The sequence below is a fragment of the Felis catus genome, chromosome E1, assembly GCF_018350175.1.
Source record: "Felis catus isolate Fca126 chromosome E1, F.catus_Fca126_mat1.0, whole genome shotgun sequence".
In the NCBI taxonomy this organism is placed as follows: Eukaryota; Metazoa; Chordata; class Mammalia; order Carnivora; family Felidae; genus Felis; species Felis catus.
The window spans coordinates 788,947-816,210 of record NC_058381.1 but is presented as its reverse complement, the minus strand read 5'-3'; the positions used below and the strand labels follow the sequence as shown (position 1 = coordinate 816,210).

The following is a 27,264-nucleotide window of genomic DNA, read 5'->3' as shown; positions in this document are numbered from 1 at the left end:
CCTCGGTCACTCACCCACCCCAGAGGGAGGACGCCTGTGCCCCCTTCCTAAAAGAGATGCACGCTCTCCTGAGTGCCCCCACCCATCGCCCGGTCCGGACGCATCGGGCACAAGTGAGCATGGCAGGGAGACGTCCTCCGGGTGGCAGCGGGCCGTGGGACGGCACGGCTCCTCGACGAGACAGAAGGAACGTCCTGCACTACTGAGGAATTCCAAAGTCGGAGTGGGCGGACATCGTGTTTAGGAAAGGTTAGGTTCCGGTACCCCTGCAAAGTTGGGGAAAGCACCGGGTAGCCCCTTGAGGCCCTTTCCAGAATTGTAAACACGTGTCCTCCGAGCAGATCAGCGTGGCCAACAAATGTTTCTAGTCGGCAGAGCACCCGTGGCCTGCCACGCCGTCCGCAGGTCTGAGCCGTCCCAGAGCGAGCTCTCCTTACACCACCTGCAAACCACACGCACCATGCCGGCTGCCGCAATGGTCAGGGCAGAGGGGCCACGAGGGCCACCGAGGGCGTCACCCACCCAGAACTCCCCCTCCAGCGCCCCCTCCCTCCCAGGTCACACTGACACGGAGCTCGCCTTCCGTCTGTGGGCGGACGTGCGGGGCAGTGAGATCCCGCTGGCATCTCGGTGACCTGTCACCAGGACACAGCGCTCCGGAAACCCCTGCAGCCCACGGGCCGCGTCAGGGACGGTGGCAGGCTCATGTGGTGGCACTCGGCAAGCTTCCGGGAGCCACGAGGACGAAGGCACCGTCACCGGCAACCACGCAAGACCCTACCCCATCCTGACTCGCACCTGCCAGCTGTGGTTTCCAGAGGTCTCCAGCCACAAGCCTCAAAGCTGTGCGCTCATAGACAAGTATCTCTTCTTGCCCCAAATCGACCTTTCTTGCCAATTTCTTGTTGCCCACTAGCTGCCCGCTGGTGCCCTCCTCCAAGCACTGACAGAAGACTGCTGTACTCTCTCCTTTCCTGTGCCAGTAAAATTCTTTCCCGGATGGTGTGGTCAGGGAATGGAGCGTTCCGGTTAATCAACGGACCCGGTTAACGGTTGCTGTGTGTTCTATACCGAGCCGCCCGTCCTCAAACAAGTGAAATGCAACTTTACAGACCAGACTGTAAAAGCCACAAAATAAAAATGAAGGGCTGCCCCCGTCCTCCGCAAGGCTTCACCGCTAGGCGGCCGGTCTGTCTGGTCGTCTCTGTGGATCCCAACGAGACCGGGCGATGGAAAACACTGCTTCCCTTAGACGCAAAGCACTCTGAACAAAACCTGGAGTCCGCTTCGTCATACCTCGGTTTGCCGCAGGATGTCTACGACCACCTCGGACACAGAGGAGTCGGCGTCCAGCTTGGCGGAGCAGAGGGAGATCTGGCGAATGAGGCCGCCCAGCTCCCTGCACCGGGCAGGGAGGGGCCGCTCCCCGCGGTCGGCGAACTGGGTCACGAACACCTGCAGGGCCCGGATGGCGCTTCGGCGGGCAGCCGCCAGCCGGGACATCGCCCACGACTGGCGAGGGGGGACAGATGGGAAGTTATTTCGAAACTCAGAACTTGTCAACATTAACCCACCCTCACCGACATTTACGGCCTGTCTTCCTTCTACAGACAACTGTTTCTGTGGTGAAACTTCTTCACGGTAAAGGGGATTAAAACGTTGAAACCTTCTCTCGTGGCAAAGGATCTTTTCCTTCCTATTGTCAGTTTCTTACACCAGCAGCAACAACAGCAACAAAACTCTATTTTCAGACTCTGTTCCTTGGAAGGCGACCCCGAATTCAGAATATTCACTCGCTCGGCCCTCACTAAGGCTCTGCAAGCGAGCGCAGGGCACCCCTACACGGTACCCGCCAAACACCGGAGATGCATCTGCAAGGAATAAAGGTCAACCACACCAATCCGCAGCCTACCTTCTCGGTATGTTTAATCTTATGTGGACTCAATTTATCCAATTCTTCCTGGATTTCTTTCACCTGTTTCATAAAGGGGGAGAAGTGAAAACTCAGTATCTTTCCACACGACTTTTTGGTAAAAGAGGACACAGCATGTCTTGTCCAACTACGGCCACTGTTTAAATCACGGCACTTGAATTCACACAAGGCTCTTCACTCACGTACCCGGAGCAACGCCCCGGCTTGGAGCCCCAGGTGGTGAACACGGCACAGTGCCCACCTTCCACCCCAGGCCCCCGGCATCACGGGAACATAACGTGAAGGAGCGAAGGTGGAGGCGGCCCTGGAAAGGGGGGAGGGCCACGCCAGAGCACGGGGTCCACCCTGTGCCTCAGAGAGCTCCCACAGGGTCAGATGCATGTTCTGGAACAATCTCTATGGCGGCAGTGTGGGTTCGGGACTGAAACCAAACCCCAGAAGAATACAGAGCAAAATCAGACTAGGGCACTCCCTTTCAATGAAAACATCCAGTTTCTGGTTCAAGCAATAAAGCCAACATGGAACTTAAGTGACCGGAAATGCAGTAAACGTGGACTAAAGAGTGAGGCACCAAACTTAAAACAGACATTTAAGGGGCGCCTGGGTGGCTCAGTCCGTCAAGCGTCTGACTTCGGTTCAGGTCATGATCTCAACGTTCGTGGGTTCAAGCCCCACGTTGGGCTCTGTGCTGACAGCTCAGAGCCTGGAGCCTGCTTCCGATTCTGTCTCCCTCTCTCTCTGTTCCCTCTGCCACTCGTGCCCTGTCTCTCAAAAATAAATAAATGTTATGGGGCGCCTGGGTGGCTCAGTTGGTTACAACATAGAACTTCGGCTCAGGTCATGATCTCGCGGTTTGTGGGTTCGAGCCCCGCGTTGGGCTCTGGGCTGACAGCTCGGAGCCTGGTGCCTGCTTCGGGTTCTGGGTCTCCTTGTCTCTGCCCCTGCCCCACTTGTACCCTGTCTCTCTCAAAAATAAATAAACATTTACAAAAACAACAACAGATGTTTAAAAACAATCTAGCTAGCTGCAACATAACGTGACTGTCTGTTTATCGCCACGAAAGGCATCCAGAGACCCTCGACACGGCCCCCATTCCTCACCACTGGGTAAAGACAACCAGTGTTTACTGTTACTGCGTGTGCAGTGCGTCACAGACACGAGATTTCCTCTCAGGCTGCGGCTTGTAGCTGGGACGGGGGCTCCAGGGTACCTGACCGGCCTGTGTCCGCAGAAATACGTGCCGTACAAGCACTGTTTTCCGGGGAAAGGACTCGGGGCTTTTACTGGATTCCCAAGAACCTATGACCCCAAAAAGCCAAAAACCGCTAAAGAGTTGGGCCGTATGCACGTAATACACAAACGTAAAGGCAGGTGGCAAAAGGAAAAGGAGTCATATGTCCGCACGTCCAGGAGATTCGGCCTCACAAACGACCCAGTGTGCCAGCGCTCCAGAGACGGTGGGGCCCTGGTGGCCGGCGCCCCCACCCTCCGCACCTGCTGCTGCAGGGAGTACAGCATCCGGGCACAGCGCACGGCCTGTTCCTGCCTCCTGACACGGGCTCGCTGCTCCTCATCCGGTTCCAAAGCTTCTTCCGTTCTATCTGCAAACATCGTTTCCCGGAAAGTGGATTACTCACTACAGATGGAAACTTATAAAATTTTCAATTATTCCCAAAGATGATACAGTTGGAGACCTCTGCTTTTATTAAAAAAAAAAAAAAAAAAATGGGGCTCCCATAAAACACTTTTCACCGGCCAAGAAACGAGGACCGTGCGGGCGTGTGCATAGCTCACGCACGGAAGAGGCGTGAAGGCCTCACAGGCCTCCACGCGGAAAGGACCGCAACCAGACCCCAGTGGACCGTCTACGCCACCGTGAAGCGTCACTTACCACTTTAAAATTCTTCCTATCGAGCCAAAACCTGTAATGCTTTCTAATTTCTCAGAAATCCTTTATCGGCTTATTTTTATGCTTGACAAGATTCCTTTGACACTTTCTCATCCTGAATCTAAAAGAGACATCTTTGCACCGACACAGTAAGGCTGCTGGGCTGCCCACAGCCTTCACACGCTGCTCACGGAGCACACCCTGGCCCACCGGGCACTCCACGTCCTCCAAACACGGGCTCAAAGACTCTGCTTCTGGAAGATTCCGAGGGGCATGCAGGTATCCCTTCCTCTAGACGCGGTTCCCAAATACGTTCATCCAAAACCAGCTCTTCCACAAACTCCAGCACACAAAGCCGGAAAAGCAACGTTTTCCTCGTCCAAGTGTAGTTTATAAACTCAAGTATTCAACACTTACTCACCAAAAAGCCAAATGACGAAAAACGTTCATTTTGAAAAAAGCAGAACTCTGAAATCGGGAGTTGTAGATACAGACGCTGTCTCCCGGGAGCCCGGGAGCCAGACCGTTTGGGTCTCGTGTGGGCTCATAGCATGGGCACCGTGGACGTAGGGGACGGCATCCGGCTCAGGCGGGGGGTGGGGAGGTGGGGGGGTTAACGGAACAGCCGGTGTCCGGCCACACCTGGGAAGCACAGCCAGGCGCGTCACAGCCCCTGGAGGGACCCGAGAACGGGGCGAACTGCTCCCAGTCCGCAAGCAAGTGCACACACCTGATTCAAGTATGCACTGTAGGTTTTTGTACCTATTTGCTGTCGATTGTGGTGACGTTGTCGCTATAGTTTAGAAGGTATGGGGCGCCTGGGGGGCTCAGTCAGTTGAGCGTCCGACTTCGGCTCAGGTCATGATCTCACGGCTCTGGAGTTTGAGCCGTGTCGAGCTCTGTGCTGGCAGCTCAGAGCCTGGAGCCTGATTTGGATTCTGTGTCTCCCTCTCTTTCTGCCCCCCTCACCCACTCATGCTCTGTTTCTGTCTCTCTCTCTCAAAAATAAATAAACGCTAAAAAAACAAAACAAAACAAAACAAAAAACAAAAAACAAACAAGGTACGGACTTGCGACAACCTGAAATGTTGAACTAAAAAACAAATGAGCAAACACCCAACTCAGCCCCTCCCCAGGGCTTGGGGACCTCTCTCTAGTGCCCGCGTCAGGCCATATCATCAGAGCAGGGCCCTGTGGCTCTGTCCCCCAACAGCCCGGACTCCGCCAGAGCCCCGAGCAGCAGGAGCGCTGCTGAGCTGGCACAAGGGTGCCTGAACCGCGCCCGGTACCATGCTCTTCACGGAGACCGCAGGGGGGTGTCCCTTCTGGCCCAGGACGGACAGGAACTCTTTTCCCCACGCAACTGTGCTTTGTCTCAGACCCTGTAAATTCTGCAACTGTTACTCCCCCGCGTCCCCCACCGTTAGCTGGCCCCATGGAAGGTCAGAAACAAGCATCACTTTTCCTGGCCACAACCTCCTCAGCTACGTATCTCTGTTCTAGCGCATCCAATCACAGCTGGTTTTGTAAGAGGCACCTTGCCCCCCTCCTGACGCGCGCACAAGACGTGCACGGAGTCACCTGCAAGGCCCAGGGCCACAGCGGACCCCGAGCGGATCCCAGCACCGGCTCCTCGAGCCCCTGCAGTCAGAGCAGCTAGCACAGCCCTAGCCCTCGCGCCCCAGGCAAACGCGGGGCGAAAAGAACACTGAACAGCTGTGGAACCGGTCTGTGACGACCACGAGCCCTCCCTTGTGCCCGGTGGTCGCGGTCAGACATCCCACACGCCCCAGCCCCGTCACTGCCACGTTAAAACAGACTTTGTGGAAATACGCACACATCACGCTCCTTGTTCAATAAAGCACACAATTTTGCCAGAAGGGCTTCTGGATGAAGAAGGGTCGCCTGCATCCAGGAGCCGGAGGACCGCGGGTGGGGGTCAGGAGGCCACCTGCAGGAGCGAATGGCCCAGGGGGGGCCTCTGCCGGGAGCAGGGGCCAGGCTGGGGCAAGGTCGCCAGGAAGAAAGCCCTCCCGCGCGCGCGGTCAAAGTCCGCGTGCCTTGTCACCGGTGCTCAGGCTCCTGGGGCGGGGGTCCCGAGGAGGGAGTGTGTGCTACCCGCCCCCCCTGCTCTCGGCCTCCCATCCAAGTGACGAGCCCTGTTGCTCTCACCTCTTTTAATTACTTCTTCCATCCTACGGACGCAAGTGGTCAGCTCCTCCTGGAGTCTCTGCACCCCCAGCAGGCCCCGCGGGCCACCCGTCCTGGCGTGCGGCTGGGGCCCCGGCTCCAGGGCGGGGGGCTGCCCGGGCTGAGGGGTACACAGGTGAACCTTCGCACCCGAGCAGGAAGCTCCCCGCCCGCACGTCTCGTGGCTGCAGTGACACATTTCCCGGCCCCTTGCCTCCTTCCTCTGCTCCCTGCGCTCAGGCACCTTGTGCTCGGGGTGTCCCCACCTCTGAGAGGTTTGGGGCTCGCTTCTGAGACGCTGCTGTCTCACGTGCTGTTCGAACTGCCTGCGCCTCACGTCCCTCTTGGCCAGGTGGACGGCATAGCTGAGCCTCTCCTCGGAGATGACGGAGAAGGAAGCCGAGCCGCTCACGTCGGGCCCGGCTCTGAAGCCCGGATCCCCGCCACGGTAGGACTTGCCGGACGAGTGCGTCAGTTTCTCGATTCTGATCGCGTCGGGGCAGGAATAGCGCGCGGCCAAGTTGCTGGAATGTGCAGGAACACTCCTGTTAAACTGCAGCTGGTTCTTAAAAAAAAGGCAAACAAAGGTGGGAGCGCGTGAGAACACACTGTGCCACGTGGGAGGGTGTGCTCTCCCCACCCGAGCGTCCCTGTTGAGACGCATTCTCCTTGTGCGTGGACAGAAGCGGCCACTCTCGCACGCCCCCGGCTCCCCCGTGTCCCCGCCGCTGCCCGGCAGCACGCCGGGTCCTCCTCCGAAAGGCAAAGCCCCACGCGGCGGCCGAAGAGCCCCTCGCGCCCTGGTCTCTGCCTCGCCTCCAAGCGCCAGGTTCCGGGAGAGGCGTCGCCGTCCATGCTGAGCCTGGCTGATGCCGCTGTGAACCCCCAGCCGCCCACCTGCTGGCCGCGCCACCCCACCCTGCACCTCAGCACACCTGGTCCCCACGGTCCCCGCACGCCTCCTACGCGGGCTTCAGTTTTGGTCAGTTTTAATCCTGACACAAGTGAGTTTTGTTTTGTCTTTCCCTTAATGAACACGGGCACTTCCGTAGCCTACTGTTTTCATTATTTTCCATGGCTGCGCTTTCCAAACTCCCATGAATGGCCTTTTCATGCTCAGCTGAGCTGTAACCCTATTAATCATTTACACGGTTCTCATTTTTCCACCAACGGACACATTACTTCCATTAATATCGCCACGCATTTATTTTCCCTCATTTTAAAGCATTTCCTACGACGAAACACCTGTTCTGGGATTACTGAGTCAAGGGGAACGAATGATTTCACAACCACAGGCCCCATGCAGCAAACGGCCCCGAGGGTCTGTGCACACTCCATGATGCCTTTAATCTGGGGACGGCCTCTGGGCTCTCGTAAGAAAGTGCACACGTGTGATCACGTGACAAAGAGTCACTTTCAGATAAACCCCCCGTAGGGGCGCCTGGGTGGCTCAGTCGGTTAGCGTCCAACTTCGGTTCAGGTCACGGTCTCCCGGTTCGTGGGTTCGAGCCCCGCGTCGGGCTCTGTGCTGACAGCTCGGAGCCTGGAGCCTGCTTCGGATTCTGGGTCTCCCTCTCTCTCTGAACCTCCCCTGTGCGCGTACTCTTTCTCTCTCTCAAAGAGAAATAAATACTAAAAAAAATTTTTTTAAAACACCATAACCAAAATCAAAGAGCTGAAAACTTAGAAGAAAAGTATTTATAAATACAAAGTGTCCCCTATATAAACACATGTTTAAAAGGGAGGTGAAAAAAGATCACAACAGTAGGAAATGGGAAAACACAGGAGCAGACCAATTATACAAAAAGATACAAACATGACACTGTAACATAGGAAAAGTTGGTCAATCTCATAAAAACACAAATTAAAAACACACTGAACCAGCAGCCGACTGCAACAAGGGAGAGGGGAGGCCGTGCTGTGGCAGGTATAGCTGTAGGCAGGGCCCAGCCCCGGGGACAGGCCCACAGGCGCCCCACCCCCACCCCCCCCGCAGCCACCACACTGGTGACAGGGGTTCCCCGCCCGGCCCCGGGGACAGGTCCACAGGCGTTCCCCCACCCCCACCCCCCCCGCAGCCACCACACTGGTGACAGGGGTTCCCCGCCCGGCCCCGGGGACAGGTCCACAGGCGTTCCCCCCCCCCGTTCCCCCCCCACCCCCCCCCCCCCGCAGCCACCACACTGGTGACAGGGGGTCCCCGCTGGTAACTGCAAAGTGCGGAACCCACCTGAAGGTCCATGTAGGAGAGCGGCCGAGTCAGCGGGGAGCACTTGGAAGAAGGAAGAAAGAGTGAGCCTCCGTGTGCACCCCTCTCTAAACCCCAGCAGGCGGTGCTGAGACACCCTGCTCCGTGCAAAGGGCCGGTGCACAAAGACGGTCCGTGACTGCTACCCTTCGAGCGGGGAACGGATCTCTCACGACAAGATACACGTGCGTCTGATCACTTGTGCCAAGAAACCTAGGAACGGAACATCAGAGACTGACTCGGTCAGGTACGTGCGTGGGGGGTGGGAGGGGATCACACTCTCCGACGCCTTCTGGCGTCGGCACATGGGGGGCCCTGCTAATGTGTCACATGGAGCAGACAGGGAGGCAGGAAGGGAAGGAACAAAATCCGTAAGAATAAAGGAAAACCCTGAAAATGAATACTAACAGAAACCTGTGTGCCAAACTGAATTTGTAATGAGTAACATAACCACACAGAGTGAGGGGTAAGGAAAATAAACCTGAGTAACTAGGTTATGCAGCCTCGGGTTAAAATAATGCTGAGCTCTTGAGGGCGGGGCTCTGCCCGGGGAGGTAAGGATGAGATTGCAGCAGTGAAATCCCTGCACGTTCTGAGACCGAGCAGACACGACATGTGGATAACTGGGGTTGATGACAGGAGTCACAAATGGGAGGTGCCGGGCTGCCACGGACGGCGTGCGCGTGAGCTGGCCCGGGCTCGGGGGCGGGGGAGGCAGGGTGCACCACCCGTGTCGATCTCCACGCGGAAGTGCACAGGCACACGGGTACGGACGCCTGTCCCCACTTGTGTCCTCCGGGACGGCCTCACACGAGAGCCCCCGGGAATCAGTGTGCCTACTCAGTACCCACATGTGAGTTCTAACTTCCATTCTCCACCAGAGGGAGGAGGATGGCCAATTCCGGGGCTGGGACAGGGGAAAAATATGCTGGCCCCGGAATACCTTTTTATACCAAATGTGGCCACAGATCAACAGAGACGTGTGAAGGGGCAGTGGAGTCAGCCTGCAGGAGCTCCCACTTGGCCAGGTCAGGGCCCTTCTCAGTACCCTCCCGGACACGGCCAGGCTCGATGAATCTGCTCTGATACCAAGAGGTCAGTCACCATGTAGCAACCATCAGGCTAAAAAGTACCAATGAAGGCTGAACTAGGAGATCAGTCTAGGGGTGAAAGGGTGTGAACAAGGTCTCAAAGTCAGACACCCCCAACTACGGAAGGTGAATGGGCCAGCGACTTTACAGGGGAAGCCTGGCGGGTGCCACCGTCACCCTCATCCCGGGGCTGGAGTGAACACTGCCGGGTGGGGGACTGACGAGGTCGACACGCGTACCTCCCAACGGGACACACGAGGACTCAGCAGCACATTGGGGTTTTCCCGCCACGGGTGTGTAACCCGAAGGTCACTAGAAAGGTCGGGCAAACCCAAACGGATGGAAAGTCGCCCAATAACTGGCTTGCATTTGTCAAGAATGTTGATGTCGTGAAATACAAAGTCTCAGAAACTGTTCAGACCCGAGGAGCTAAGCAAACATGATGAGTCCCGCAGCTCAGTGACCCTGGTTCCTTTCACTGTAAAGGACATCATTGGGCCAACTCACAAAACCTCAGGACGGCCTGAACATCACATGGCCACACTGTCCTCACGTGTGCTTCCTGATTTCCATCACCACGTTATGACTACGTAAGAGAAGTCCTTGTCTTCAGGAAATACACACCAAGTCCTTAGTGGTAAAAAGGTATCGTGGCTGCCACTTGTACTTTGCCAGTTTAGAAAATGCGTGTGCATGTGCGTGTAGGTGTGTATGTGCGTATGTGTGAGCATGTGTGCATGTATGTGTGTGCCTGTAACACGCGTGTGTAGAGAGGGAGAGACAGAGGACCGAGGGAGGGAGGGAGGGAAAACATAACAGAAGTGCTAGCATGTGGGGAATCCGGGAGTAGGAGCAGGGCACCCAGGAATTCTGGGTACTGTCACTGTAACTTTCCTGGGTGAAAACCACACGGAGCAATTACGCCACGCCCACCAGAATGGCCCTAATGAACACAAACACCGCCGGGCTGGCAAAGGGGCCAGGGTGCCCATCGCCGCCGGTAGGGACAGGAAGCGGCACAGCCCAGGAGAAAGGTCCGCTGGTTTGTTAGAAAACTAAACACACCCCTGCCTTGTGACCCAGCGATCTCACTCCCGGGCATTTACACAACAGAAACGCAAACATGTTTACAAACGTGTACAAGAATGTCCACGGCAGCTTCATCTGTAAAAACCCACACGAGAGGTTGGATTGTTACAAAGCAACAGACCACGACCCACGTAAGGACAGAGAGAGGGTCACACCCATTGAAAGAAGCCTTACGTCAAAGAGTAGGCGCGATATGGTTCTACTTAGAATGGGCAAAATTAACCCACGGTGGAAAAAACCAGAATGGCTGCCTGTGAAGGGTAGGAAGGGGTGTGAGAGAACTTTCTGGAGCCATGGAAAAGATCTCTATCTTGACAGAGGCATGAGTGACACCTGTGTACACGTTGGTCTAAACTCAGCAAACGTGACAAGATGTGTACATTCTGAGGTATCCAACTCAGACCTAAAGTTTGCATCGAGGGAAAGCGGAAATTCCGAGAGTAAGTTCCAAGAGTCAGTTCTGGAGGGCGACTCTGCACGGCGCCGGGTCTGCAGCTCATGCTGTGCATTTCAGAACATGCGACGTGCCGGTGAGTGGATTGCGGAGGACAGACTGGAGAACAGACACGCAAGGAAAACTAGTGGGACAGTAACGGAACTTGGGCGTTCCCTGTAGAACTCGGCTTTGCTGTGTGAAGATTTTCCTAAGTTCGCTGTTGGAGGGAAACGTATTTTGGTAGCGACCAGGTGAAGCCGAAGGGTAACTGGTTATTAAGTGATGTTACGGAATCACCTTTGTCCATTTTCTTAGGTGTGATAGTGCGTAAGCAGGACTGCTCTAAAATACTTAGCAGTGGAGTGTGCTGACGGCTGCAGCTGGCTTTGAAACGGCTCCCCAAACACCGGAGGGCAGAACAGCACACGCCGCTCAAAGTGTCAGATCTCGAAGGTGGTTTAAAAGGCATTGGCCGTCTTTTTCTTGCAGCTTCTGTTCCAAACGCGTCGCGCTAAAAACCCGAAGACAAGACGACAGAAGTACCTGGGTCTGGCGCTGGCTGGTCACTCCTCCCGTCCAGTGGGACGCCAGGCTAGATGAGCACGGCGGGGAGCCGGCCTGCCCCGGCCCGTTCCGTCAGAGGGCGGAGCGCTGGCGAGAGCCCACCTACGGTCATCGGTCATCGGTCATCGCCTGCAACGGGAGGAGGTTGCTTTCAGACTAAGGGCGATCAAACACCGGAAGGAGGGGACACCATGCCACCCTCAGAGGACAGTACTCTAGAGGAGGCCCGCAGCAGCCTCGCGCTGACCAGCGGGTACTCCGGGAAGGTACCGGCCAGGGTCCTCCACAAAAGTGTCTTCCCTTTTGGAATCCTCCTTTCCAAGAGAACGGGGGACACCGTGTGAGTGGCTACCCGTTGAGCCCAAACCTCAAGGGCCACCAGTGAGGCGTTACTCCAGAAACGGTTCTGCCACGGGAACCAGGCAGCCTTCTGCTCACAGTCTGCGTGAGCAAACCCTAGCCACTCGGCGAAGGGCAGCGTGCTCACTCCCTGGGCTAGCTCGGCAGGGCAGAGCCGACCGGCTCCGGGTGAGGCCTCGGGGTCAGAACACCGAGATCCCTGCCAGGATCTGCCACTGAGTAGCGGAAGGGCCCCAGACCTGCAACCCCACACCCCCCACACGCACCCCGTGAGCTGACAGCCCGGAAAGCGTTTTGTCAGGATTTGTAGGGACGTGGCCGCGCTCACCCCGCTGTCTCGGACCGCCTCCTCAGACGCCGATCACGCCTGCCTCGGGGCGTGCCGACCACACACCGGTCTCTGTTATTGACCTACTTCACGGCCAGGCCCCAGCCTTCCAGCTATGCCAGCTTCCCGGGGGGCCGGGCCCGGTCCCGCTGCTCTGAGATTCCCCACAATACAGGGTTTTGAGCAGAGCAGATAATTGAACTCAACGTCTGTTGAATTAAGCTGATTTTCCACAAACCGATTCATTTTAGATGTACTGGTGTGTTTGTGCTCTCAAAGAATCCTACAGCAAATCAATTGGGAAATCCAGGTTTAAAAAAAAAAAAATCCCTAATTTAAGCTTTTGAGTAAACTCAAGGTCTGTAGACTGGATTTGCTTCAAGACAGATACACGTGTAGGAACTGAAGGGCAGCTGTTCAAGATTCCCTGTTCCCACAGCTGCAGAGACGAGAGCGACAACGAAGACGGGAGGGCACGGGAGCGAGGCAGTCCCGCTGGCTTTGGTCACCACGGTCACCACAGTCCAGGGCAGCCGCCGCAGAACGGAGGAGCCCGCAGAGCTGGGGCCGGGGCCCCTGCGAGTTCTATGTGGCCGACACCTTCCCCAGAAGCCAAAGGCCTAGGACTCAGGGCTGCACTAGGGAAACACAAGGTGACCGCCCCCCCCCCCCCCGCCCCGGCCCCCCGTTGCAGGATACCTCGAGTGACTGACACACACACACACACACACGTACACAGAGTCCAGTGACACCCACCCCACTGTTCCCCTATACACATTCCTGGGACGCCCCTCTCTCTGCAACCTGTCCCTTCCCCACTGCTCCAGGACACCTCCTAACTTGTCACCCGATAGACCCAGGAAGCCTCCACAAAGCATCTGTCCCAGATCCCCAAGACACCCCTACGGCCTGCGCCTCCGTCTACAACCCAGGACCAACCTCCCCCCAGCCTGTCCCCTCCCAAAGAGCCCAGGACACCCCCCACCCCGTTCCCTACACGTGCTATGAGAAGGCCCCCCTCAACCTGTCCTCCCCCAAAGGGCTCCCCCGGACCCTCACTGCAGACGCTCCTCCGGTCTGTGCCCCCCCACTCTGCTGCAGGTGACCTCTGAAATGGCCGATGCCCGTCTCCTGCCCTGCAACCGGGGGCACAGGGCCTCTTGTCCCTGAGGCCGCAGGCACGTTCTCACAGTGGCTCTCTTCCCCTGGGGGCCGCGGACAGCTCCAGGACCGGGTCCCACACCCGTGGGCAAGAGGCGCCCCCACTGCCTGTCTGCCTCCCGCCTCCCCCCACGAAGCCCCAGCTCCCTCCGCAGACGGCGTCCCGGACACTGGGAGGCCGGCGGCAGCCTCAGCGGCTTCTTCCCCGGCACACCCAGTCACCCACACCACGGCAGGCACGCGCCCCGCGGCGGGCACCCCCACAGCCGCGAGCACCCCCAAAGGGAGGGGCACCCTGGCAGCCTCAGGGACCGGCCCGCTGGCTCTTCTCCTCCACGGGCCATCCACAGGTCCCTCCGTCACCGGTCTCTGTCCCCACACGCCCGAGACATCCCCACAGCTGGCATTGGCCATCATCGGCCCGGGGGCCCCCGCCGCCATGGGCACCCCCTCGGCCCCAGGCATCTCAGCAGCCTGCCCCCCTCCCAGCGAGCCGGAGGGGCCCCCCGGGCCCAGCCTCTCCCCCGTGGGCCCAGGCATCCCGGCGCTGGGGGGCAGCCCCATCCGTGAGGGACCCCTGGCGTCTACGGGTGCTTGTACCGTGTCTCTCTCCCCCCACAGGCCTGCGACACCCCCGGGGGTGGACTCCTCCCGGACCGGCCGGGGCGTCCTGGGAGCCACGGGCACCGGGGCAGCGGCAGACGCCCCTGCACTCGGTCTCCGTCCCCAAGGTCTCGGCACACCCCCAGAGCCCGTCTCCTGCCCCGCAAGCCCGGGCGCTTCAGGACCCCCGATGGCCTGCCCCCTCTCCCACGGGCCTGGGAAAGCTGCAGAAGCTGCAGTCTCCCCCGCAGACCACGGCCCCTCGGGAGCCACGGGTAACAGGGCAGCAGAGACGCCGTCGCACAGGCTCAAGCCACCTCGAGAGCTGCCATCCTGGCACGTGGAGCCGGACACCCACACGGCGGCGGGCACGGCCACAGGCGCCCTCGTGAACCCCCCCGGGCCGCACCTGTGCCTGGGCAGGACTGCGGCCCCAGGCAGCCCCTCTGCCTGTCTCCTTCTGCACAGACAAGACACGTCCCTGGGGCTGGCCTCTTGACCCGCAGGCCCGGGTGCCCCCAACGCTGCGGGCAGCAGGGTCTCCTGCTCCCCCAGAGCCTGCCTCCCGTCCCACAGGCTCACAACACCCCCACAGCCTGTGTCCCCCACAACCACCTCCGGCGCCCCCAGGGCCCGCTGCCCGTCCCACAGGCCTGGGGCAGCCCCGTAACCCGCCTGTCCTCCCAGGGCCCCTGGTCCCGCCACCGCTGCCCCCACCGGCTGCTGGGTCCCCCACACACCAGGGATGCTCCCGCAGCCCGTCTCCCTCCCCAGGGCCGTGGGCACCCCCAGGCCCTGCTCCACACTCCACAGGCCTGGAGCGCCTCCAGGGCCCACCTGCAGCTCGGCAGGACCGCATGCCTCTGCAGCGTGTGCGGCTGCCCAGGAACCCGGGTCCCCTCCAGAGCCGGTCTCTACCCACACAGCCTGCCCCCGTTCCCTGAATCCTGGGTCACCCCCACATCTAGCTTCCTCTTCAACAGCACAAGGCACCCGCACGGGCTGTCCAGTGCCCCACGTGCCAGGAGCACCCCCAGACCCCATCCCCTCCACGGCCTGTCCGTTGTGCCACGCGCCCAGGGCACCTGTACAGCTGGCTTCCTCCTCCACCCTGCCGGGCGCCCCCACAGCATCAGGCAGCACCCTCGAGGCCTGCCCCCCTCTCCATGAGCCCGGGGTGTCCCCACAGACGGTCTCTGGGCCAGGAGCCCCCCGCACCTGCAGGGACTGCCCTCTGCCCCACGGACCAGGGGCACTCCCCCAGCCCCTCTCCCTGTCCACAGGCGCGGGCCACCCGCGGCCTGTCCTCTCCCCAGCAGGTAGGGCACCATCCCAGGCACACCCCCAGGCAGCAGGCCAGCCGCCTGTCCCCGCCCGCACAGGCCTGGGACCCTCTCACAACCCGCCCCGGGCCCAACGCCTGTGGACACTCCCGAGGTCCGGGGCATTGCCCGAGCCTGTCCCTTCACCCAGGGCCCCGTGAGACCACCCCGGCTCGTCTCCACCCAGGAGGCCCTGCCGGGGACGCCCCTGTCAACCGGGCCCTCTCCCGCGGGCACCGGGTGGAGCTCCACTCTGCTTCCCTCCCCGCACCCCGCCGCCGCCCGCATAGCCTGCACCTTCAGCCACAGCTCCAGGATGCTCTCGTGCCCCATGGATCCCGGGCGGCCTTTCCGCTCACAGCCCCGGGGGCTCTGGTAAGGCGCCCCGTCCTCCTCCCCGCCGGTGCCCGTCACCCACACCGACCCGACAGGCCCCACCACCTGGGGCTCCCCCACCGCGCCGTCCACCCACACGGCGCCCGGGTCCCCCGCGGCCTCCGCCGAGCCTGCGGCGCCGGCGGTCTCCGAGGCCTCCGGCCCGTTGGCCCCCGCCGCCCCGGCCGCGTCGGCCTCCGCTCTCCTCCCCCGGGGCCGCCGACAGTCTCGCAGCCTCTCTGCGCTCACGCAGCGCGTGTCCCACGCCGAGGTCGTCGCCCGGCGCCCCGCTCCCCGGCCGCGCGGCGCCCCCGCGGCGCCCCTCTTCCCCCACGGCCTCCCGCGCCCGCGCCCCGGCCGGCTGGGCCCCACGCAGCGGCCCGCCGCCCCGCTCATGGCTGCAGGCCCGCCCGCGCCGCCCCGCTCGGCCCCCCGCCCGCCGCCCGCCGCCGGGGCCGCCGCACACACGCACGCACGCGCTCGGCCCCGGCCCCCCGAGCTCCGCAGGAGCGGCGGTGACGGGGCCCGCGAGCGGCGGGGCCGGCCGCGGCTCAGGGGCTCCTGTCCCCCGGGCCCACGAGTCCGGGCGCGGCTTCCCAGAGTCCCCCCGGCCCCGGCCCGAGCCCACCTGGCCTGGGGCGCGGCGCGGCTACCGGGGAGCGGGCGGGGGGACCGGCTAGGCCGCGCTTCCGGCCGCTCGCGCGGTCGCCATAGCAACGGGCGCAGGGCGGCCTGGGAGCCGTTAGGGCTCCCGAGCCGCCTAGGGGTCCCGGGGCTGCACGGCGGCAGGGTGGGCAGCCGCCGCCCATGGGGCCCGGGCCGGGGCGGCTGGGGCAGAAGCCCGGGTGCCTGCGCAGAGCCAGCACGGAGGGCACGGGCCAGCCACAGCCGGAGGCGGGACGCGGCGCGGAGGCCTTCTGGCTGCCCCAGGCTCCCGTAGCGCCGTGGAGCCCCGCCGGCCGCGCCCCCGGAAGCGGCCGCTCCCCGCCCCGTCCCGCGGCGGCGCCTCCCGGAGACCCGGCCGGCGGTGCGCGGCGCGCCCTCCCGATGGCCGGCTACGAGGTGGTGAGCGTGTCCGGCTTCGAGGAGTTCAGCCGGGCGGTGGAGCAGCACCACGGCAAGACCATCTTCGCCTACTTTACCGGCTCCAAGGACGCCGGCGGGAAGAGCTGGTGCCCCGACTGCGTGCAGGGTGAGAGGCCGGGACTCGGGGCCCGCGGCGTGGGAGCCGAGCGAGAGCCAGACGAGGGGGCTCGCCGACCCTCCCCGCCGCTCGACCCGGATACCGCGCGCATCCAGTCCCCGAACACCTGTCCCGACCCCGGTGCGCCTCGTGTGTCCGGGACAGGGGAGCCGGTCGTCCGCCGTCAGCGAGGACGCCCCGCAGCGTTCTGGGTGCCCGTGGCGCGGGGGCCCATCTGCCCTCGGATTTGGCCCTCGGCCTTCAAGTGGTTTTCTGGTCGACCTCAGTTACAGTCTGAGGACTTGAGCGAAGACGGAAGGGAGGGGGGAGGGACGCTGTTCCTCGGTGCCGGATTCTAGAGCCGAAGAGTAATTATTTTATATCAACTTTTGTTTTAAAGCGGAGCCAGTCGTGCGAGAGGGGCTGAAGCACGTCAGTGAAGGATGTGTGTTCATCTACTGCCAAGTGGGAGAGAAACCTTAGTAAGTGCCCGTGTGCAGTCCCTCCTGTCCCGGATGCTAGACTCGCGCACTTAGGCGGAAGGGCCTCGGCGACTAAGGGTCTGCATGCTTAGGGCGGTCGGGCAAGTCAAACAGACACTATTAAAGTCCTAGTCCTCAAGCTTTTACAAACATTTACAAAGAAACCAGTGACTACTGAAAGACTAAATGTAGGAATCTATCAAATATTAAATGGGGAGAAACCAAGTAAATGTTACCCATAATCACTTTTTCTTTTTCGAAACAGTTGGAAAGATCCAAATAACGAGTTCAGAAAAAACCTGAAAGTAACTGCGGTGCCTACACTCCTTAAATACGGAACAGTAAGTGTCTGTCGTGTCATTGTGGCGGGACTACAACTGCCCCCGTCAAAACTCCTGTTCTGGATTCAGGTTTTAAAAGATCTTGATGTTTGTTCCCGGTGGGGATCTATGAAAATGCACAGCTTGGCTGTCCATCCCTATGGGCAATCAAATAAACTATTAAAAATGCCAGTATCTTAAGTATTAGGTCTTTTTCGTGCTTTGTGAAAGCCACTCTGTTTTAAAATTCTCTAAGCACTGCTCAAGAAAGTTGGTTAACGTATTTCCTTAAAATACTAGCATCAATGGTTGTTTTCTACTGACTTCAGGATTCTGGCTACAAAGAAGGCCCCTCCTCCAGTTTGGCCATGGCCAAAACTAACGAGTTCTAAACTAACGAGTTGAGGGAAGGCGATGGTGCTGGGCTTGCTGTCTCTTGTTTTAGTCCACGGAGCTGAGTATTTTAATGATTTATCTTAAGGCAAATAGTTATTAGAACTATCTAATAAGACTTGTTACAACTAGATGATGGTCTTTGAATAGCATGGTTTCTCCATCGTAAGATCTGTGTTAACTCAAGGAAGAACAACTCCTTCCCTCCCTAATGGCATTTTTGTAGCTGTGGGTTAAGACTAGACTGCTCTTCTCTTACAGCCTCAAAAACTGGTGGAATCCGAGTGTCTCCAGGCCAACCTCGTGGAGATGTTGTTCTCCGAAGATTAAGAGTTGATGATGACAGTTGTGTCTTGATTTCCTGATCTGCTCTGACATAAAAGCAGTTGCGTACTTGCTTTGAATTCATGTTAGCAATAAATAAATAAATGAATGACGATGTAAAAAATAGTTTGTCTAAACAGTGCTATTAAAATGCTCACGAACCCTCAGTTTGCCTGTAATATTTGGGAATTTCTAAGATACAGGTAAAATACGCCTTCAGGAGTGACAGTAACAGCACTGGGGATGCATTACTGGAGGTGACAGAAATATCTAAAAGTCCCTACCAGTAAAGGCAAATTCCAAATCTCCAAAGGAGTTAGGATCTTTTACCGTAAATGCCACAAATTTACAAAGAATGGCTCCTAAAACACCTTGTCTGGCTTTAGAACGTACAACTTCCCGTAGCCAGTGACGGAGAGCACAGCGCACCTAATGCAGCCTCCCTACTCACTGCGGACAGTTTTGCTCTCCTGTCTCAAGAGGCTTTCTGGCTCTGGCGGAGGCAGGTGGCACAGGTGGGTCAGAGACCATGTCGTCGAGTGGTGGTGGCCAGAGTCCCAGCCACGAGTCAGTCACGCCGATCACCACCGCAGACAAGCTTCTTAACCTGTCTGAACCTCAGTCTCCTCCTCTATGGACGTGGGTGGTTCTGCAAGTGACACGAGAGCCGGACAAGGCAGGTAACGTGGCCCTGGGGTGTAGTACCGGCCACGGAAACGTCAGCTGTGCTGGATGATCACAAGTATTTGAGGCTCCTCATCTTTATTCCAGTCCAAGGTCCAAGGGTGCAATGAAAGTTAACCAACAACCTTCTCCTTCCGGTCACCGGGTCAGTGACATGCCGCCTGTTCCTTTAAGCCCTCTTGCAAAGCAAGTGGGGATACGGATAAGTCCTCCTTTTGGGCAGAGTTTAAGAACCTTTCTGCAGTTCCTGCTCTGATTTAAAGAAATCATTCACAGGGGCGCCTGGGTGGCTCAGTCGGTTAGGCGTCTGACTTCGGCTCAGGTCACGATCTCGCGGTCCGTGAGTTCGAGCCCCGCGTCGGGCTCTGGACTGATGGCTCAGAGCCTGGAGCCTGCTTCCGATTCTGTGTCTCCCTCTCTCTCTGCCCCTGCCCCGTTCATGCTCTGTCTCTCTCTCTCCCAAAAATAAATAAACATTAAAAAAAAAAAAAAAAAAAAAGGAATCATTCACTCTATTCCCCTCATTCTGTAGACAGAGGGTAGGCAGGGTAGCTGTTCAGACGGACAGTAAGAAGGAGGGAGACGGACTTGCCCAGGCCCCACCACGTGTAAGGAACAGAGCTAGGCTTATTAGAGTTTGGGACCTTTGGTGGCCCTCCCCTTGCCCCCCTCCCCACGACTCCTTAAGCTGGTTTAAAGCACCTAACGTTTCTGTTTTTATTCAGTTGGTCAAGTACTAATAATAACTTACAAATCCACAGGGAAACCAAAGGAGAACAATTCTGGTTGGACAGAAGTAATCTATTAGCAAAAAGTCAGCTGCATTAAACAGTAGACTACAGTTCTAGGCGCTGCCCCAGGGCAGGCAGCCAGGAGAGTCTCTGTGTTCTCTGCACGAGAGCAGTATGGACGCGTCCCAGAAGCCCGTCCCGGACCCGGCTCTCACTTTCCCGCTGCGTTATTCTGCTGCTGCTGCTCCGCCAGGGCTTGCTGAAGGCGCATCCGCTTCCGGGAATAGTGCTGCCAGTGCAGAATCTGCTGCTCGTCGATAAACTTGGCGCACTGAGCGTTCACCAGCTCCTTGCGGAAGTGCTCGTACTGAAGCAGCTCGAGCATGTGCAGACACTGTGGGTACCTGGGTGCGAGTGGACAAGTTAACGACCGGCACGGTCTAGGTCAATCGCGCCAGGCTCCAACTCAGTTTCTCGCTCAAAACTGATGTCATAGCCTACCATTTCTAGAACATTTGTTCACTTTGGTAGTACAGGTTCTGTTTTTCCTGCTTCTGCAAAGAAGCCGCTCATCAAAAGTCAGCATGAAGCAAAAGTTTCCAAAGGGAAAAAAACTTAAGTTCAGAAAGACTGAATAGCCCGCCCAACACTACACGGGAGCTGGTAAGCAGAGTCACGCTTTGGGGGCCATCATTCAGTTCTGTGGTGGTGTCCACGGTGAGGACCATAAACACTTTTTATTTTAGTAATTACCTGTTTATAGTTGAGAACTACCAGTTTTCCATCACTAGTGAGAAAGACAAGTTTTATTCAAAACCGACTCCGTTTCAGAAATACCTACGCACGAGCCCTGTACCCTACTTTCCACAGGGACGTAACAGCTCTGGAATTGCTTCACAGGTACTCTGAGACTGAGCAACTGAGTACGTAAGCACACCTGAGATAAAGAGACCCAGATCTCTGACTGTTAGGAAAGTTGTTACACACAAGGATGGCGGGGGAGGCTGGGATGGACCCCGTGTTAAGGAGCTGCAATTGGAAACATCAGTATGAACTCCTGGCTTTTAATATAGAGACACAGAAACAGACAGGGATTAGAAGTACGTATACACACACACACACACACACACACACACACACACACACACACACACTTCTTAGCTGTGTGTCCTGAGAGGGCCTAGCAGCAATGACACCAGTACCAACAAGCACGCTCAGATGATGGATTGTGAAACACCATTTTCCAGGGCCCCCGGCGAGATGGTGGCTCCAGGGCTAAGGCAGGGAAGGTACAAGATGAGCCGGGAATGTTATGGAGTGCCAGAAAGAGGAGTGCCCAGAAAATCGTGGGGATGAGTCACGAGGACGCAGGAGGCAACCCAAAGGGGCTCCTGGTGGCCAAATCCGGAACCGTTACAAGAAAACACAATTATAATCCAAAAAATAAGAATCCAGGAGTCCATATTGATGTGACTCTTTTAAATGAATAAATAAATAGGGAAAAGAGGAATGATTCATCCTCATACCTAAACCACAACTGATAAACGTAGAAAGTGACAGAATTAGAAAATCAAGTAAAAACTGCTTCGGGCAGGTATCAACAGACGCCAAAATTAGGGGGTAAAAGTATGACACGAAACAAAGTATGTACACAGTCTCGAAGCATTTCCCCGCAAGACACTTATTAAATACAAAAGGAAAACTAGTAACTTGATGTGGCAAAACCTGGCAGTTACCACCTGCCTCAACCAAGTGGCCAAAATTAACATCACTAGTAGCAGGTCAAATTGACTTCCTGCAACTCCTGACAGGATATATACCAAGAAGTTTAGAAAATCACTTCCGGGTCACAGTTGGGGGGGGGGGGCAGAGGAGGGGAGTGCAGGGGGAAGGAGCAAGAAACTCAAGATTAAAGACTTAAGGAGGCATAAATACAAAATATAGCACAGGAGCTTAGACTGGATACCGTCCCAGACACAGGTCATTAATGAGACAGCGGACAAAATCAGAATGAAGTCTGCAGACTAGATAATATGTTAATGTTAATGTTCAGATTTTGATCACTGTCCTGTGGTTACAGAAAACGTTAACATTTAAAATATCTGGGTGAAGAATATATAGGAATTCTCTTTATGATTTTTGCAGCTATTTCATAAGTGAAATTATTTCAAATAGAAAAGACATGAGATCTGAATCCATTAAAAAACCTTCAACTGTAAGAGAGCTCGGAGCCAGACTTGTGCAGGCGGTATAGACAGGACGGAAGGATGAAAACCGTATATACCGCGGGGTGCTTCCCACGTCTTCGTGTGCACGTAAATCACTCCCTGAACGCAGACTCTGATTCAGCAGGTCTGAGGCGGGGGCCTGGGTTCTGCATCTCTAACAGGCTCCCAAGTGACAGCAGGGCTGCTGGTCTGGGGACCACGCTGAGGAGCAGGGCGCAACCCCACTGCTGTCCTTCTGAGACAACATCGGTATGCTATCGGCACTCCAAAGACACAGCTGCTTGTAGCTGTTGGTGCCTGAGCCTGAATGCCTTGCTCACACCCAACCTCTTTCCTTCTCATGCAGGCATCGGGACGGGGAAAGACCTGGGTCTGAAGGGCATCGGGACGGGGAAAGACCTGGGTGTGAAGGGCATCGGGACGGGGAACGACCTGGGTGTGAAGGGCATCGGGACGGGGAACGACCTGGGTCTGAAGGGCACCGGGACGGGGAAAGACCTGGGTGTGAAGGGCACCGGGACGGGGAAAGACCTGGGTGTGAAGGGCATCGGGACGGGGAAAGACCTGGGTGTGAAGGGCACCGGGACGGGGAAAGACCTGGGTGTGAAGGGCATCGGGACGGGGAGAGACCTGGGTCTGAAGGGTATCGGGACGGGGAGAGACCTGGGTGTGAAGGGCATCGGGACGGGGAAAGACCTGGGTGTGAAGGGCATCGGGACGGGGAAAGACCTGGGTGTGAAGGGCATCGGGACGGGGAAAGACCTGGGTGTGAAGGGCATCGGGACGGGGAACGACCTGGGTGTGAAGGGCATCGGGACGGGGAACGACCTGGGTCTGAAGGGCACCGGGACGGGGAAAGACCTGGGTGTGAAGGGCATCGGGACGGGGAAAGACCTGGGTGTGAAGGGCATCGGGACGGGGAACGACCTGGGTCTGAAGGGCATCGGGACGGGGAGAGACCTGGGTTTGAATACCAGCCCCGCCACTCACCAGCTGGCTGGCCTTGGACCAGGTTCTCAACCTCGGGCAGCTTTAGCTTCCTCACCTGTAACCTAAACCACCGTGACAACCAAGAGAGTGGTCTCAGGTGGCATTCGGTCAGTAAACGGAACTCGGACACACAGTGATCATCTCTCAAACTTGTAAAGACAACGCTCAGAGTAAGTATTTTCACAGGCTACAACTCTGGCCTTAACTGACAAGAGGAAGTAAGAGGTACCAAAGGAAAGTTGCCCCTTTAGATTTCGGAAAAGTAAATGAGGCATAAACGGAGAACTCAGTTAACAGCACTGATGAAAACAAGAACAGAGGAGTTGGAGTTGGCATAAAGCTCTCGGCGAGTCGGCGATGTGAATCCCTGCCCCCCCCCCCCCCCCATGAAAAAGTAACAGGAACTCAAGTTACACTTACTGGAGCGTAACGTCCACCTGAAGAAGTGTGGCTGGTCCACCGGACCCTGACTGAACCCGAAGGCCTGTGTCTAGTTCCTGGCAGAACAGCGGAGGGCACGGTTGCAAAATACCCCAGGGAGGGCGCGTGAGAAACGGCTGACAGCGGCTGAGAAAGCACGGGTAAGGGCTACGTCGCAGGGGCGGGTACCGGCTACCAGGGAAGCAGGACGAGCGGTGCCAGGGTCTGCACGCGGCGGCCGCCCCTCAGGTGAGCCAGCCCCAACATGGAAGGGGGAAGCCCCGCAGTGAGCAGACCCTCCAGATTTAGGGAGTAACTACAAGTCTGGATTATTATACGAAACTCTCCGACCTTTAAGGTCAGCAACTCTTAAACAAAAGCCTCCTGCGACTGATGACACACGCCCACAGCGGTTAGCCTGCAACCTCTCTTGAATGCAAACATCTGAAGGGCCGTTGCCTCAAGGGGTCACAGACGGTTCCGGATTGACTCAGGGGCAAAACTGGAGATCTGGGTTGAAGCTGCACACGGGGGTATCATAGCCCAATAAAAGGAAACACTTCCCGTCACGCAGCTAGCAAGGGAACCGGCTGTCCCTAAACAGAGCAACAGGCCCTCCCTGGAGCCCTCCAGAGCGCAGCTGGCCATCCCACCAACACTGGGGGGACACAGAACTCCCCGTGCCTGTGGCCCTGTGTCCACACGGAGTCTCCAAGTCTACGTACACACACCACCTAATAAAGTCTTCACTGTGATTATTAAATAAGTGGCTGTTGGGGTGCCTGGGTGGCGCAGTCGGTTAAGTGTCCGACTTCAGCCAGGTCACGATCTCGCAGTCCGTGAGTTCGAGCCCCGCGTCAGGCTCTGGGCTGATGGCTCGGAGCCTGGAGACTGTTTCCGATTCTGTGTCTCCCTCTCTCTCTGCCCCTCCCCCGTTCATGCTCTGTCTCTCTCTGTCCCAAAAATAAATAAACATTGAAAAAAATTTAAAAAAAAAATAAAAATAAAAATAAGTAAGTGGCTGTTTAAAAAGGACCAGTAAGGGAGCAAAGGGGTCCTGCAGGCAGAGAGATGCGGGCTTCAAAAACCAGTTATTAGACACAGATCAAAAAAGTGAATTGGATAAAGTACAAGTTTGAGTCATTTCCCTCTCAAATGTGTTTGGTTTAAAAAAGAAAAAGACAAGAAGGGCGCCTGGGTGGCTCAGTTGGTTAAGCATCTGACTTCGGCTCAGGTCATGACCTCGCGGTTCGTGGGTTCGAGCCCAGCATCGGGCTCCGTGCTGACGGCTCAGAGTCTGGAGCCTGCTTCAGATTCTGTGTCTCCCTCTCTCTCTCTCTCTCCACCCCTCCCCCACTCATGCTCTCGCCCTGTCTCTCAAAACAAATATTAAAAAAAAAAATTCTTTTTAAAGAAAAAGACAAGGGAAAAAAAAAAAGACAAGTTTCACCATTGCCTTCTGATTACCTAGACAAAGAAAAGGCCTGAGTTCAAGGTTTAAAGAACACAATTCTTGCACATATGAGCTCTAAAGAAAGACAATAGCTACAGACATACTGCCTTTTTTTTCTTTTACAAACTAAAGGTTTGTGGCAACCCTTCATCAAGCAAGTCTGCCCGCACCATTTTTCCAACAGCATTTGCTTACCTCATGTCCCCGTGTCGCATTTTAATAATTCTCACATTTTAAACTTTTCATTATTATTATATTTGTTATGGTGATCTGTGATCACGACTTCCTAAAAGCTTAGATGATGGTCAGCATTTTTTAACAATATATTTTTTAATTAAAATATCTACCTTTTTTTTTTAAACACTATTGCACATTTAATAGCCTGCAGTATTGTGTGAACATAAGCTTTATACACTGGGAAACCGAAAAATTCATTTGGCTTGCTTTACTGCAGGGTTCACCTTCTTGCAATGGTCTGGAACAAACCCACAAAATCTGAGATGTGACCGTAATAAGAATCAGATAAGGTCACCCCCTCCAGAAAATCTTGCTGATAAGTGCCCTATGTTCTTCAGTTTTCAGCCGACGACTATGCCATTGCATTTAAAGACTGTGGGTTCATCAGGGTCGGAAACGCAGAGAGATGGGGTGAGCAGTACAAGTACAGTCAGACAAGACAGAGCTAGGGCACACAGAGCCTGAGCCCAGGTAAAGAGAAGGGACTCTGTTCTGCATGGGATGGGAGGGCACTGACAGGCTCTAAGCAGCAAAGTGTCCTGTCGTAACATTTTTGAAAGAGCAAGATGGCTTCTGTGTAGAAAATTATTTTGCTTCCTTTGGCTTGGAGGCGGGAGGACACAGGATGAGGGTAAGAGAGGCAGGGATGAGCAGTGAGATTGCACAGTAACCCAACTTAGAGATGAGGCGGAGAAACTAAAGACGTAGAGGGGTTCAAAATACATTTTTTCCAATGTGAAACTACAAAGTCTGTTAAATGTCAGTATCTTGGAATAAATACACTACATACATATTTAGGACTGTAAAAATTAAACTTACTTTAGATACTTGGCATATTCTGGTTCTTTCCAGTAAAGCAAGTACTTAAGATAATTAACAAAAGCTTTGTCTTTGAAGTAACCTCTTTGGGCAAGAACTGAAAGGCATAAAAACAAAAAATATATCTGTAGAGCAAACCAATCCTGGAAATACCGATCGATGACCCCTAGCATACAGAATCTACGTATGTAAATCCCCACCACCACCACACACTGAATTCAGAACATAAGTCCCAGTCCGTTCAGACACACACACACACACACACACACGCACGCACGCACGCACGCGCGCGCACCCGTTTAAGTGTAGCAGTGATCCCACTGAACTGAGCATACATAAAAGTAGACATTATTACGAACTGCAATTCTTCTTGTCAGAGATGTTAACAGGTACTCAATTCCATCAGGCGCCCAACAACTTACAATTAAGGTAATTGGGGTTGGCTAAACACTGCACGAATTCCAACTCCAACTGAAACCGAAGTCGATTTCCAGCATCATCTAGGACGGAATACAGCAAAAGTCACCCAAAATAAAGGTCACCATCTAGAACACTGACTTGTAGAAAAAGACGTGACTGCCGCTGAGAACGTATTTCTGCAAAAGTAAGGGCACGGCGTGGTTTTCCTAAACTGGGCGTGGGGGAAGGTGGCCCTTCTCCACTAGTCCGGGGGAAGCAGAGAGCGCTCTGCTCAACAAGATCAAGTGAGGCGCTCCTCTAAAGACAAGAGCAAAAGGCGCACCCACGGGGCAGGACACCCACCACCCGGGAGCCACGACCCGAGATTTCCAGACTGATCAGCGGGAGAAGGTCGTAATAACCGCGCCTCAGAGCCCCGCTAAGTACCCCGGGGAAAGTCCAGAATGCAAGCTGCAAACGGGCCGACGGGACGTGCGCCGGTTCGAGAAATGTCAGGGGCAGAAAGGCTCACAGTCGGGCGACATCTCACACTTAAGCACGCTCATCGGGGACGCGGAAAACCAGCGGCGGAAGGGACGGTTCGGGAGCACGTCCTGCCACTGGGGCCTCGCCGGGAGGCCGATGGGGTCGGCGTCCGAACGGCAGAGGTGAGAAGGAAGGAGCCGCGGACAGGAGCCCCGCCGGAGCTGCGCCGCAAAGGAGTCCCCGGGGAAGCGGGAAGAGATGTCTGGCCCGGGGCACCTGTGTTTGCTAGGGTCCCGAGCGCTACTTACCTGTCTCCATAGCGACGGCCGCGGCCATCGCGAGCAAAGCCGCCCCGCTGCCACCGGCCCCACGAGCAATCTGCCCGCAGGTTCCGGAAGCGGCGGCCCCTCTTCCGGTCGCGGGGCAGTGTGGGATGCGGGGCGGGGTCGGACCCGTGCAGGCCCCGCTCTCCAGCTCCGGCTGCGACCCCGCCCCCCGGCCCTTCGCAGGCCCCGCCCCCCGGCCC

At 56.7% G+C, this 27,264-nt stretch overlaps 4 protein-coding genes across 18 annotated transcripts in view; 1 reads left to right on the top strand and 3 right to left on the bottom strand.

Annotated features, from left to right (window-relative positions):
* KIAA0753 (protein moonraker) overlaps window positions 1-16,353 on the bottom strand; it is a 39,496-nt gene extending 23,143 nt beyond the window's left edge. For 4 of the 15 annotated variants that reach the window (XM_045045011.1, XR_006589809.1, XR_006589810.1 and 1 more), the window contains exons 1-7: window positions 12,129-13,089; window positions 11,420-11,569; window positions 8,243-8,473; window positions 5,995-6,577; window positions 3,429-3,535; window positions 1,913-1,975; window positions 1,297-1,512 (exon numbers count right to left, since the gene is read on the bottom strand). In XM_045045011.1, coding sequence (XP_044900946.1) covers window positions 1,297-1,512; window positions 1,913-1,975; window positions 3,429-3,535; window positions 5,995-6,577; window positions 8,243-8,254 — 981 coding nt within the window. In that variant the 5' untranslated portion in view covers window positions 8,255-8,473; window positions 11,420-11,569; window positions 12,129-13,089. The other 11 variants (XM_006939718.5, XR_002148744.3, XR_002148745.3 and 8 more) reach the window with 9 other exon arrangements.
* LOC123382038 (collagen alpha-2(I) chain-like) lies at window positions 14,672-16,210 on the bottom strand. The gene has a single exon (XM_045045014.1). It carries the CDS (start codon window positions 15,983-15,985, stop codon window positions 14,807-14,809), a length of 1,179 nt encoding a protein of 392 aa, XP_044900949.1. The 5' UTR covers window positions 15,986-16,210; the 3' UTR covers window positions 14,672-14,806.
* A 43-nt stretch (window positions 16,354-16,396) lies between the features above and the next one.
* On the top strand, window positions 16,397-18,458 carry TXNDC17 (thioredoxin domain containing 17). Its single transcript, XM_011288802.3, has 4 exons — window positions 16,397-16,781; window positions 17,173-17,254; window positions 17,520-17,595; window positions 18,229-18,458. Exons 1-4 carry the CDS (start codon window positions 16,397-16,399, stop codon window positions 18,295-18,297), a joined length of 612 nt encoding a protein of 203 aa, XP_011287104.2. The 3' UTR covers window positions 18,298-18,458.
* A 1,209-nt stretch (window positions 18,459-19,667) lies between these two features.
* MED31 (mediator complex subunit 31) lies at window positions 19,668-27,200 on the bottom strand. The gene is made up of 4 exons (XM_003996140.5): window positions 27,047-27,200; window positions 26,276-26,353; window positions 25,854-25,950; window positions 19,668-20,110 (listed from the first exon to the last, which is right to left on the bottom strand). Exons 1-4 carry the CDS (start codon window positions 27,072-27,074, stop codon window positions 19,918-19,920), a joined length of 396 nt encoding a protein of 131 aa, XP_003996189.1. The 5' UTR covers window positions 27,075-27,200; the 3' UTR covers window positions 19,668-19,917.
* Window positions 27,201-27,264: the final 64 nt, after the last annotated feature.

Coding starts and splice junctions, on each gene's coding strand:
- LOC123382038 (XM_045045014.1), bottom strand. CDS start 15,985: ATGAGCGGGGCGGCGGGCCGCTGCGTGGGGCCCAGCCGGCCGGGGCGC.
- TXNDC17 (XM_011288802.3), top strand. CDS start 16,397: ATGGGGCCCGGGCCGGGGCGGCTGGGGCAGAAGCCCGGGTGCCTGCGC. Junction 16,782..17,172: donor GTGCCCCGACTGCGTGCAGG/GTGAGAGGCCGG, acceptor TTTGTTTTAAAG/CGGAGCCAGTCGTGCGAGAG. Junction 17,596..18,228: donor CACTCCTTAAATACGGAACA/GTAAGTGTCTGT, acceptor CTTCTCTTACAG/CCTCAAAAACTGGTGGAATC.
- MED31 (XM_003996140.5), bottom strand. CDS start 27,074: ATGGCCGCGGCCGTCGCTATGGAGACAG. Junction 26,354..27,046: donor GGCCGTCGCTATGGAGACAG/GTAAGTAGCGCT, acceptor ATTCCGTCCTAG/ATGATGCTGGAAATCGACTT. Junction 25,951..26,275: donor CAACCCCAATTACCTTAATT/GTAAGTTGTTGG, acceptor TATGCCTTTCAG/TTCTTGCCCAAAGAGGTTAC.